The 13,842-nt window shown below is 43.3% G+C and overlaps 1 protein-coding gene across 9 annotated transcripts in view; it reads left to right on the top strand.

Annotated features, from left to right (window-relative positions):
* Window positions 1-13,842, top strand: part of LOC147430133 (uncharacterized) — a 213,446-nt gene that overhangs the window by 162,586 nt on the left and 37,018 nt on the right. For 8 of the 9 annotated variants that reach the window (XM_086494644.1, XM_086494643.1, XM_086494642.1 and 5 more), the window contains 5 exons: window positions 68-265; window positions 7,514-7,726; window positions 7,860-8,107; window positions 8,586-8,877; window positions 9,589-9,759. In XM_086494644.1, coding sequence (XP_086350770.1) covers window positions 68-265; window positions 7,514-7,726; window positions 7,860-8,107; window positions 8,586-8,877; window positions 9,589-9,759 — 1,122 coding nt within the window. The remainder of the gene's footprint in view (window positions 1-67; window positions 266-7,513; window positions 7,727-7,859; window positions 8,108-8,585; window positions 8,878-9,588; window positions 9,760-13,842) is intronic. The other variant, XM_086494647.1, reaches the window with a different exon arrangement.

Raw genomic sequence — 13,842 nt, 5'->3', positions numbered from 1 at the left:
TAACATTCTCATTAGGAATATGTGCTGTGCAGAATTGATACACCTACTCATTTTTCTGTCGTTGCAGCCTGAAGTTTACGGTGCTCAACCTCCAATTGAACTGCTTCGGCAGTACATGGATCATGGCGGGTGGTACGGAAGGGACAATGTTTTCCGTGAAATTGTTGATGTCCAATTTGTGGCTGCAATGGGTCCTCCAGGTGGAGGCAGAAATTTTGTCACTCAGAGATATTTAAGACATTTCAACACCATCACAATTTCACCGGTATGAGCGCCTTCACTTTTGCACTTCTTTTTTGGTTGCTTAGACAAATTGGTAAATTAAAATTGTGTGCTTTGATAGGTACCTCTTGTAAATCTTACTTAAGACAATTATTTGGCTATTGTATTGGCAATGCATGCATATCTCTTTATGGTTTGGGCTATGTCATGTAATAGACCTTTGTTGTTCGAGTATTTAAGTGCCGGAAAGTATGGTGAGCTCTTTCCAATTGCCTTGAATTGACAGACAAATCTTCGTAGCTTGCTGTTCTATTATGCATTTGGCTAACTGCACATGCCGAAGGTTTATGTAGCCCAACTAAAGTGTTGATGTTGTGGTGTTCACATGGATGGTGGATCAGGCAGGGAACTAGTCCTAGTCATAGACTAGTTTGAGTCAAGCGCTGGTGGACCAGAGCAATGGACCCAATTACTAAAGACGAGCACTTTGGCGGGAGGCGGATGAGTGGTAGGCTGAGGTAGCCAGGCTGTCACCTACCTGGCTTACCCGCTATGACAGCTTATCCCCCTTCCGTAGATATTTTTCTCTTGTATATACGATGGATGACATCAGCCATGGGTCTATTTATCAGTCTTCTTTGGACTATAGTCTTCAGTCTATCGCATAGTCTCACAGCAGACCCCATGAGCTATTGAGCCTCTGCACCCCCATTGTATTCCTACAGTCCTTGATCTAGAGCTGAGTGTGCTGCCAGCCAAGACGTTTCTTGTAGATGATACATTGTGAGTTGGTGGTTCGGCTTAGCTTTGAGTACCATTGTATTGTTTCTTAATGTTATACTCTGTTTCATGATTTGCTGTCCAGTTGTCATCTCTACCTCCCACAACTCTGCCTTATCCCCTCTTAGTGACCCCTTCACCCAATCACCTACGACCTTGGGCTCAGAGGTCCTCCCACCACCGCCACCTAGTCCATCAAACCCCCCCCCCCCCCCCCCCCCCCCCCCCCCCAACTCTCAACCCACTTCACAAGAAGGGTCAGCTAATATGGGAGAGGATCTCACGAATATTATGGCTAGAGGAACATTGAGTGTCCAACCTTCAAGGGGCTCTCTACGGAGGACATCGATATATTATGCACATCATGCTTGTATACCCAGCGTATCTAGTTTGCAATTTTGAGTCACTGGTCAGAGAGCTCCATTCCCCCCCTCTACATTACACTACTATCCTCTCCCAGCCATTATATACTCCAGTCGGTCACGACTCACTGCTTATAGTACTAGTGTAAGTGTTGGTTCTGGACCTAGTTTTATCATTACACTTTGCCTTGTATTTGGGTTTACACAGGAGATATGGCAGTTATACATTGATTTGTGTGATAGGAGTTCGGCCTTTAGAAACGTTCATAATTTAAATCTTTCTTTCTATCTATCTTTCTTTCTTAGTATTCCAGCATGTGAAAGCATCAGATCCTATCCAATGTTATAACTCGTTAAAAAATTCTAGTCCATGTGAGCTTATCAATGCTAGTAGATGTATGCCACATATTGTAACCTCTCTACCTTGAGCCGATCTGATTAGTTTAGTGCAAGCTATAGAAACATCGTGTTTGTCTAGGGAAAAACTGACTCATGACTTCCTGTGCAAGCATTAAAATATTTTGCTAGCAAGACATCTGCGATCCTAATCATATTTATTAATGTCCTCATATAGTGGTGCATATGGAGACCCCTTCTCGTGAGGAAACATCAATAGACATTAGGGGAAATAACATATGGCAATGTATCTGTGTACACAATCTTGACCACTTGTGTCTAGGTTTTTCATCTCTCTACATAATTTCTACTACATTGTGGAGCTCCCTTTTGAAATGGATAGTCATACTGCCCGATGCTGTTATTCCCCTGGCCTCCTTGGTTGGCTGCGGTCGATACATACTCTCCCATCTACAATGAATAACAATAGGCAGATCCCGCATCTAGTCTCATTGATCCGTTATTATAGCTCTGTGCTATCATTTGACCTCTTGACATAATCAACTACCTTTACCATCAATGGGTTAAACGCTCTTGTGGCTGTGGTAGGGGTGGCTGGTGTGGCACATGGTACATGTTGTCTGTATATGTGTGCCGTATGTGTGGATCTTTAATGGGTAGCAGTTTCAAGGATCTCTAAAGCTCCTCCATGAGATATGACCGCTCAAGAAGAAATTCCATCTCGTGTGTCTCTACATAAGCTTGTCTTTGACGGGAGGTGAATCTCCTTGTCTCTCTATAGAGGAGGCAATGTGAATAGTACTTGACAAACGCACCGCATGACGGTGCGCGACCTATGGGACCAACCTAAAGCTTTCGGTATGGAATTGCAACGGCTCATTACGATTGGATGTCAGAGCCTTCGAGGATTCCTTCAGAGGGAGGGACATCGTTTTCTATTCAAAGACGCATCAGAGCCCAAAGAGCACACTCCCGAGGGTGACTGAATACAGATGGAGAGCACATGTAGACAAGTGGCTCGTAATGAGCACAGTAGCAGAGGATCAAGAGTAGTTGTGTAATTTAGGGAGGTGTACACCCTATCATCCAGGTGGTTCGCAAAGACGAGAGTGCCCGCTATAGGTGGGTGAGAGTTAGAGCGGAGGAGGGGAGAGCTTTCTACATTGCCATATGTTACTTCCCTCCTAGCACATCTCATTATGCTTCCTCAAATGGGCAGTCATCATACATGATACTAGACAAGGATATATGAGAGCTCTCGAGGGATGGAGATGTACAATGCTAGGACAACATGTCATCAGGCATCCTTCTTTGACACTTCCAAGGAGATGTTGAGAGAGCTAGACTCCAGAGAGATGGGGCTGTCTAGTACCTCAGAGGATGCTGAGGAATTTAGAGAGTATGGGAGATATCTGATTGAGATGGGCACAACACATGGATTGGCTATTTTGAATGGCCTTGATAGTTACTCCAGTTCAGGCAGTTTCACTTGCTTCCCGTCCCTCATAGACATGGTGTTGTGGATTATGTTTTGGCTCCCACATTACTTATACCATGCATTCAGGACTTATCAGTCTCGTCCAGACGTATTGGAGTGGCTGTAGATAATGCTCAAATATCTTTTGCAGTAGATTTTACTTACAATATTGGTGGCTTTCATCATGTTGCATATCGCTTTCCAAGATACCACTTCTGCAGAGGGACAGATGGAGTGTATATAGAAGAGTTGTATAGTCTTCAAGCAGTGGAGAGTCCCCATAGATTCTTGTCAGAGCTCACCCAAATATCGACAGAGACGATACACACAACATCAGTTACAGCTTTTCCCCACTCACAGCCTAGTGGGAGACCACGGTTTGGGAGCACACCTCAAAACAGTTGGTATGATGATGAGTGTCGAGAGATGAGAGCCCGGCTACAAAGAGAGGTGGCTTTCACAGAGATCACACATGGGCAGTCGCGTATACTCTTCCGTCGCCTTATATGGCGAAAGAAGAGAGCTTTCTTAGCTCAACATGAGAGGGATATTTATCAGACTCTCTTGAGCTAGGACTCTAGGGAGGCTTGGCAACTCTCTCCAGTCATTACTTCTATGTAGAGATATGGACACAATATGCATCCTCTCTATACACAGTAGCAGAGCAGTTACCATTGTCAGACCCGTCGAAGCCGTGTCCTCCCACTTCTTCTTTATTCACAACAAAGATGGTGAGGCGAGCCATGGACAGATTGCACACAGGGAGGGCACAGGATCATGATGGTTTAGTGGCAAAGCTTTCATACATGCTAGGGATCATATTGATGAATTTTTTGGCCTTTATGTTCAAAAGGTCCATGTGTGAAGGGTTTCCTGAGACTAATCAAGTCTAGAGATCCAACCTTGCCAAAGCTAACTATCACACTATCATACTCATTGGCCAAGCTATATGCATCTATACTTGAGCATGAGTTGAGCAGATGGGCAGAGCGAGAGGGTCTATGAGCTTCAAGGCAATCTGAATTCAGGAGGGGATTCTATACACTCGATCATATTTCATGCTTAGAGCAATCATTGAGGAGGGCAAAGCACATGGGAGAAGGATTTGTTGTAACTTTGTGGATTTCCACAAAGACTTTGACACAGTCCCAAGAGCCAGGTTAATACAACGACTTGGGAGTCACATAAGATCTCGTATGGGGTATCATGGCAGTGTATGAGACAGTTATAGGGAGAGTATGGACAGCAAAGTGTCTTTCAGACCCTGTTCACTCTAGTAATGAGGTGAAGCAAGGATGCCGACTTTCTCCCACTTTGTTTGGATTGGATATTGATGAGATTGTGAGTATATTCAGACTGCAGAGGATAGAGGAGCACAGCTTTTAGGTACATGGATACCTCTATTGCTTTATGCCGATGATATTGTGCTTATTTCAGACTCTCCAGAGGGTATGCAGAGACATCTAGATGCGTTAAATGCTTATGCACATGACAGTGGGCTCTCCATCAACCTTGACAAAACCAAGGTGATGATATTCAATACTACAATGCAGTGGGTCAAGAGATCAACACCTATTTTTACATATGGACAAGAGATAGTCGAGTATGTAAACTCTTATACATATCTTGGTTTTTTATTTGGTGGACCTACTTTCTCTATGAGAGGTGTTGCAGAGGCAAGATTGACGAGGGGATATGCTGCATTAGGAGGACTAGAGAGGATATGCTCACAAGTGCAGTTTCAAGAGCCACGCACTAAGCCGTGACATTGGTCACTTCCACCATGCGGTTTCCACCTATGGCGATCAAAATCACATGTCCCCCTTTTTTGACTACCCCTCCTATGCAAGGTATGCAAGGTACTTTCCCATGTAGACCTTTTATCATGCTAACACTCCCTTAGCCCCTCAGAGCATCTATACGTCAACGTCTAACTCCATGCAGCAGGAGCAGAGACCATCTGGCCCATCCAATCTATCGATTTTGTGCTATAGATGTGGGAAATATGGGCACTACCAGAGTAAATGTCCTCTTCCGGAAGGGTCTCCCCCTTGCAGACATTACCCTGATGCCAAGCTATGGTAAGGACTGTCCAAACAACGTGCATCCACATCTTTGAGCTCAGGTCAGAGCCAACCGGAATTCACATTTCCGAAGCTTAATCTGATCGCAGTTAGCACCATTTATCAGCCGCCACCTTCTGCCCATGTGGTTGCCCCTCAAGACAAGTTGCAGCTAGTAGGAGTGAGCACCCACTGTAGGAGCACAACACACTTGTCCTGCTACACCTCTTCTTTTCCTTCAAAAGTACACTCTATAAGAGTGAACGTGAGACAAAATGTTCGCCCATCTCTACTTTTCTGACAATTTTGTTGGGGACAAGAAATACTTCAAACATTGATAATCAGTGTATAATGTAAAATCTGCGCCAAGGAAGTAAAGCTTCCACTAAGTCAAAGCATGTATCACTGCTAAAAGCTCTTTTCTAAATCGGCACAACCCTCTATGTCTTGATCTACATTCAACTCTCATAAGCTATTGCATGGCCCTCTTGCACTAAGACCCACCCAAACTGCTTTCACAAGCATCACAGTAAACCTCAAAAGTTCTGTGCAAGTAGAGTAGAAACAATGGCCAAGTAGTCAGCTTCTACTTTGAGCCGCTCAAATACCACAATTTATGGAGGCCCCCAAGTGAATGGTACCCCTTTCGGAATCAGGGTGTGGAATGGCAAAGCAATCTCCGCAAACTGTCTAATAAACCTCTTGTAGTAGGAGCACAAGCCCAAGAAGCTCTTCATGCCATGCACATTCTGCAATGTAGTCCAATTGCGAACAGCCTCAACTTCCTTTGGATCCATTGTAACACCCTTGGATAAAACAATGTGTCCCAAAACGTGTATCTTTGGTAAAAGAACTTACTCGTTTTTCCGTTGACCTTCAATATGTGTTCACGTAGTGCTCTAAACTCCCGTGTCAAATGTTCTCTATACTCTTCTTCGGTGTTGAAGAAAACAATGATGTCATCGAAGAAGGTACCCACATCCTATCTATGCTCTCAAAAGATCGTGTCCATCTTTCTATTGAATGTTGTAGGAGCAGTTTTGAGACCAAAAGGCATCACCAGAAACTCGTACAATTCAAAGAACATCCTGAATGCGGTCTTGTATACATCTCCAAGAGCGATCTTGGTATGATGATAGCTACCTTTTAGATCAATTCGACTGAAAAAAGAAGAATCGTGTAATCCGTTAAGTATTTCCATTGATCCTTGGTATTGGACACTCGTTCTTGACGGTGATCTTATTAGAAGCCCGATAATGGATACCCATCCTCCAAGATCCGTCTTTCTTTGAATAAAAAGGCGAAGAACTATGTTGGATCAAGCCTTTCTCTAAAGGTCGTTGACTTGGCTCATGATTTCTTCATTTTGAGCTTGACTTACCATCGATTCAAAGAGAATCAGATCAATCGTGTGATCTTTTTGAATACTCAGATTCATCTATAGGTTTTAGAAAGATTGAGTAAGCAAAAAAGAAATCTTGAAACAAAACCAATATAGGAGGCATTGAGTCACTCTTTAGTTTTACATCAAATCATGTTGGAAATAGGGTGTTGGAAATAGCGTTGCAGGGAAACACACGCAGAGCTTGGAGAAGACGAAGGAAGCTCAAGGCACACAACAGAGAGTGGTATTGCTTAGTGCACAAATGAAAGATAAGATAGCCCGAGAGTGATGGGCGTATATACAATGCACGGGGGAAAAACCTCCTAGTGAGGGGTAAAATGCCCCGGCGGTCCTAAGTGTGTTCACATGCATCACTACCACATATGTATGGTAACAAATCATCACATCTTTGTCTTTGATAGTGGAGCTTCCTAGCCTTTGCCTGAATCACTACATCATTCTTGTGGTATCCGCAAAAGCACATCACCCTCCCCCCCCCTCCAATTTCCTCTAGAACTTTGAGGAATCTTTCCTTCAAGAGAAGACCTTTTGTTTGACCGTACTCGAAACAGGATCTACAAGAAAACTTTATAATAGCTGATGATCCCTAATTACTACAGCTTGAAAGCACTATCAGTTTTTAGAGCTTGTACAAACTCAGTTAACTCCTATGAGTTTGTGGCACAGCTGTTTTTCTTTCTTGAAAGTACTACACTGTTGCTTGTTTGCGGGTCTCAAAAGCATACACAGTATATAGATCCTTTTCTCTCAAAAACCCAAAGCAAAAAAAAAAAAAAAGAGTTTCAAAACGATGTCATAATTCTGCAATCATAGGAGCAGATTGTTTAAGATGTTATGCGCTTTTCAGGCTGGTGAAGATTCTTTACGCTTGATATTCTCCACCATACTAAGGTGGCATCTTTCTACACGCTTTGACTTTCCTCACGATGTTACAATTCTAGTACCAAGGGTCATTGCTGCCACACTGGATGTATATAATGAAGCCAAGAGTCATCTCCTTCCAACACCCAGTAAATCACACTATACTTTCAATCTACGAGACTATGCAAAAGTGATTCAAGTAAGTTTTTTCTTGTCACAAGTATTGTCGTTGTTTATATAGTCGAATTATCTTAGCCAAGTTTTTTGGCTCTATTTCTCCTCAACAATTAACTAGATTTCCTAATTCTGATGAAAATTTTTTCTTTAATCAGGGCATGATGTTACAACAGCCTTCAACTGTAGCACAAGGGTCTGAAGGTGCAAAGCAGTTTATTAGACTCTGGGTTCATGAAGTACTACGCGTCTTTTATGATCGCCTTGTTGATGACGAAGATCGGAACTGGCTTCTAGAGTATCTCAAAACGCTTACCAAAAACCACTTCCATCAAGAGTTTGAAAAGCTTTTCTCACACTTGCTTGCTGATTCCTCACCAACTATTGGACAAATAGAGATGAGGAGGTAGACTTTAAGCTCTTTGGTTTGCAAATGTAGTCATGATTGTTGAGACTGTTTCCTTCGTTAACTCCTCTTTGAAAACATTCATGTCCTGTACGGAAAGTCTTACATTTATGAAAAAGTCTTACATTTATGAAAAATTGAAGAAACTAACCACAACAGTAAAATGCGCCATTTTGCCCATTTGCTACTAAGACATGTTGTTGAAGGTGGAATAGGCCTTCCATTTATTAGCTGTCTCAAAGAAAGTTCAAGCAATAGGAGTCTTATTTGGTTCATGTCTTCTTGTGTCTTCCTTCGACATTTAAATGAGGGGTCAAACCGTGATCATATCATATCATAATCTTGCCAAAATTATTATGACTAAAATACTGAACTTATTTTAGACATCTACAACCGGCTAGCAACCACAGCTGTTCAGCAGGAACAGAGGTAACAGCTAAATCACCGCTGATTGTGCTACATGTAACTGTATATACAGATGCTTTTTTGGAGATTATACCAATGAAGACATTGAGTCACGTACTTATGATGAGATACTTAATGTGCCAAGCCTCATTTCACTCATGGAAAACTATCTAAGAGATTACAATGGTGTCAGCAAAAGGCCAATGAACCTTGCAATCTTTCTCTTTGCGGTTGAACATGTCTCTCGAATATGCAGAGTTCTCAAACAACCAGGAGGGCATATGTTGTTAGTTGGAGTGGGTGGAAGTGGTCGGCAGAGTCTTACACGTTTGGCAGCTAGCGTTTGTGCCATGCAAGTTTTCCAAGTAAGTTAAACAGGATTGTGTTGTTGGAGTGAAGGAAACATGTTAATTATCTCTGTTCTCGAATCGTGGCTCACAGATGTATAATATTTGACAAACTTGAAGTTGGTATTATGCATATACATTATCTGACTATTTGCTTGGAAAAGACATTACTTTTCTGTTCAGTAGATAAGAAAACTAAAGAAGTGCCAGCAATTTGATAAATAATGAAGGGGCTTTGTTAGTCATTACTTTCAGCCATATTTGGGCTGTGAATGGCAAATGAGACATGCTCTAAGCAGATATTGACAGGATACTAGTAGACTTTTACGAGCATTAAGGAGCACCTCTATGGAATCATGGATTCTAGAAGCCATCACAGGGTTTGTATATTTATGCCTAAGAGGCTTTTATCCCAGCACCAGTCACGTCTAGAACAAGCCAAAGGGGAAATTTTTAAATGAGGGCATAATTCAATGGTGCATCTTTGCCAGCAATGAAATACATCTTCAGCACTTCATGTTGAGCGCACTATGTATTTCAGCCATTGTTTTAATGGAATTTTTGGAAAGGTGCTTCAATATCTCAGCATTTTGTTTGCTGTAAATAATTTTGCGATCACACAGAATGTTTTACCACTCGGTTTGCATGATTCTACTTTCTACGTATTACAGAAGTAATTGAGCTTTATTTTTTACACTAAATTTGAGTAATGCAACTCCTTTAATCTAGGTGGAGATCAGCAGAAGTTATACTATGGTTGAATGGAGAGAAGACTTGAAAAATATGCTTAATAAATCAGGTGCAGATCCAGGTTTACCAAGCATATTCCTCTTTAGTGACACCCAAATTAAAGATGAAGGATTTGTCGAAGATATTAATAACCTTCTCAATTCTGGTGAGGTAAGAGATTCAATGTGAACAGAATATGGAACTACATATATGAATATATAACGAAAGTGTATTAACTATCATTGAGGTGGAGGAAATTTCGTGCATTGCATGAATCCGGTAGATGTGGCCATATCCCGTACATTGTCCAGAGTCTGTGAATAATAATTAAGACAGCCTATAATAAGTTTCAATGTGCTTGAAAAATTATTAAAGGGATAGACGGGTGAAAATGGAGTGCAGCAGGTCTGTCTTTGGTAGGTATAAGTTTGATGATCAGGCCTCTTGGCACAGCTTGGTTTACTGCTGTTTTTGACAGTATGCCACATACTTTGTTGTGGCAGGATTTGATGGTTATAAGGGCATGAAGACCCTAGTGATCAGTTTTGCTATTATGTAGCCATGCGGTGCGGGTAAATTTGGGATTCTGGATGAAGTTTCAGATTAGGTTACTCCTCTAAGATTGGTGTTTACAGTGTTTTTTCTGGGTGCAGATGATAGGGTGTAAAGCATTGTTTTCGGACGTTTTATGGCGTGTAAAGCGTTTCAGTCAATTTTCCTCTCAACTACCATGCTTACACCTTGTTTGGCTGATACAAAGGAGCATTGTTGGGAAAATATTTTAACAGGTGGCCCCTTCATGTTGAATAAGTCATTTAGGGATTCTGCAGAGGTTTAAATCTAGGGAGAGGACACATGTTAAATGGGCAAGATGTTTGTCCAAGACTAGCAAAACTTTTAGAAATGAAGAGAGAGTGATTGCTTCAGCTTTTCTGATATGGTTTTGCAAGAGATTGGGACATGGCAAGGTAAATTTGGCTAGCTAAGTTTGAGGAGATCTAGCCCAGCTATTGATGTTCTTCCTTGTTTGAGAGGGTTTTCAGACTTTGTCAGTTCAACGAGCTACAATTTCTGTGAGCTCAAGTCAGGGCTCTTGATTGGACTGGGAGCTCAAAGGGTTGAGTTCGTTTTTTGCAAGCTCATTACATGAGATCTAACGTTTGCATCTGCAAGATTGTGATGGGTGGCAATTAAGGCCAACGTAATAGGTTGACATTCCCTTTTTAAAAAAAACCATATTATGTTGGTTTCTAACATATGCGTAGAAGTGCCTTAATACAATGAAATAAAGGGTACACAGATCATCAACAAGAAGTAGATAAGAGCCACAAATGTCATCCATTCTTTGATGTGGGATACCCCTTCCCTCCCCAAAGAATTGGATGTGTGAACCAATTACAACGAAAGTGCTCTTTTCTAGACCTGGGGCGGGTGAGGAGCCGAGAGATGGTGATGGAGGAAGTTTTCCAGGCACAATCACCATGTTCAATCTCATAAAGTGCCACCGTATGGTATAAAAACATGGGAGGCTTTAAGACTACAGACAGTCCAAATGGAGCTTTATAAGTTTGAGGATCAAGTGATTCTTTAGGCCAAAGACATAAAGGAGACAGGATCAGGCAGAGCATCTTCCGACGTGGTAGGTGACAACATTTTGGACCATCCTTATTAGATTTCGACCTTCTCATCTATAATGGTAGAACATGATGGGCAATTTGCTGCCACGCCACAGCCGGCTCCTTGGTCCCATAGGTAGTCTAGTCAACACAATTCCATTGGTACGCTTTGGTCGCACGGCACTTGGGTCGACATGATGTCACATCACTATGTACCTATGGGACCAAGGTGCCACAGCTGGCACCTTAGTCCCATAGGTACATAGGTGTAGTCTAGTCGACACAGTTCCATTGGTACACTTTGGTCACACGGCACTTGGGTCGACATGATGTCACAGGTACACTTCTTCCCTCCCCCCAACAACACTCTAGTACAATATGGTCCAGGTGGTACCTTGAGTCTTGACCCAAGGCAAGCTTTTTGTATTTAAGAATTTTTTGATATTAAAGGCCGCATGTGGATGCATAGAAGTCTTTTCTTTATATAATATCACCAAACATACTTATCATGTTGGTAGTATGTCTCTGTAGCAGGGCTACAGTGTGACTTTCACAAGACAGACAGTTGGTACAGTTGTTCTGGTTTGGTTCACACCGGATGGACTCTCTAGGCTGGACAGTGACACGTGGCAGGATACGACGATGGTCTAGTGGACATCGTGGCCAGGTCACCACCATTCAGTTTCGGGATAGACTTAGTTGGCTGACATTTATGAGCCGTTGGTGGCTCTTTATGGTTGTACATATGAGTAGTGGTTTGGCATTATTAGGGGATTATCTTCTACACACAGAGCACTTCTTCACCCTCCCTGCACATCTGAGCCTCGACACCCCCATTGTACCTAAGAGTCCTGGGCTGGAGCTGAGTGTGCTGCCACGCCAGAGTCTGTATCAGTGCTTTGAGATAGTCGAGTCATTTGTGTGGTCTACTGTTGCTATTGTTGTTGTGTCTGTGAGCGTTGTTGTCTATTGTTTCCTGCTTCCAGTCTGTTTGAGTGAGATTGTCACGCACATTGCACTGAGGAGCACCCACTGTAGAGAGCACGACACACTATCTGCGCTACAGGTGCTCTCATTTTGGCGATCACGGTGGGACCCGAACGCACAATCTCAATCCCTCCCTTCCAAACTCGACCCCCTCCCCTATTTCCCAAATTCGCCCTTGTAGCCTGCTACAGTGTCACTTCACAGGATAGGCAGTTGGACAGTTAGCTACAGTTGGTCTGGTTCACACTGGACGGACCCTTTGGCTGGGAGTGACACGTGGCAGGGTACCTACGGTGGTCTAGTGGACGTCGTGGCCAGGTCACCACCACCACTCAGTTTGGAGATAGACTTAGCTGGCTAGACATTTATGGGCCGTTGGTGGCTCTTATGGTTGTACATATCAGTAGTCGTTTTGGGGGAGTTGGGGCTTATCTTGCACGTAGTCGTCTAGAGAGTCTTACACAGAGCACTACTACACCATCCATGCACATCTGAGCCTCGACACCCCATCTTGTACCTGTGAGTCCTGGGCTGGAGCTGAGTGTGTTGCCACTCCCGAGTCTGTACAAGGTCCTTTGAGTTAGTCGAGTCTACATGTTCTGGTCTACTGCTGTGTCTCTGTTATTATCCATTGTTTCTTGTATTTCATTTTGTTGAGAGAGTTTTTGTTTGTTGAGTGAGATTGTCACGCACATTGCATTGGGGGACACCCACACTGTAGAGAGCACGACACATTATCCGCGCTACAGGTGCTCTCATTTTGGCGATCACGGTGGGACCTCAACTGAAGTCTCACTTTGTTGAGTAGCTGGTTTCTTCGCTTCGCCTGTGCAGCCTGTTGGTCTGGTCCAGTTTCACCCTTGATAGCTTAATCTAGCTGGTCTAGTCTCTCGCCTTGCTGGCCTGGTCCCCTCTCGCCCTGGTCCAACTTGCCTCGTCTCTCGTCTAGACCCCTCGACCCTGGTCTAGTCCTCCTCGTCCCTCGTCCCTGGTCCAACTGGTCTAGTCACTTGCCTGGTCTAGACCTTGGTCTCGTCCTCCTCGTCCTTGGTCCAGCTAGTCTAGTCACTCGTCTGGTCTAGTAGAGTCTAGACCAGTCTTTAGCCAGTTCAAGGTTCTCTTACCCAAAGGCCCAAAGCTTGGTTGGATTGGAGGTCACTGCATGACACATACAAGGAGGTCAGTTGAGCGTCAAAGCCCACTACTGAGCCCTCTGAAGTACTATCACAGAAGACGACCTTTGACGCCTTGTAGAAATCCTTCAACCTCATCACCTATACCTCCACATATCACATCACCCGTTCCTTCGTCATCAGGTTCCCCATCTTCGCGATCACCTTCTCCAGAAAAGCTCTCTCCTATTCTGCTACAGCAAGTTATTGTGCAACAGACTTGCTCTCAGCAAGGAATCATGGAGCCACTAGCTAGTGTTTTAGCCAAGGTAAACATCAAGTTCCCTACCTTCAAAGGGCTGTCCTCAGAAGATGCTGATGACCATGCAAGAAGATTTGTATCTCTCTGTAGGGGACGTGGGCTGAACAGAGAAGATGCTTACTTGGTACTATTTCCATCCACCCTGGATGGCCTAGCAGATAAATGGTACAGCCAATTTGCAGAGAACCATTTTGCAACTTGGGCAGCCTTAAGACAG

This window comes from Adiantum capillus-veneris, chromosome 22 (assembly GCF_014529385.1).
Source record: "Adiantum capillus-veneris isolate H3 chromosome 22, ASM1452938v2, whole genome shotgun sequence".
NCBI classification, from domain to species: Eukaryota; Viridiplantae; Streptophyta; class Polypodiopsida; order Polypodiales; family Pteridaceae; genus Adiantum; species Adiantum capillus-veneris.
The sequence above is the reverse complement of the archived record's forward strand: the minus strand, read 5'-3'. Positions and strand labels throughout refer to the sequence as shown.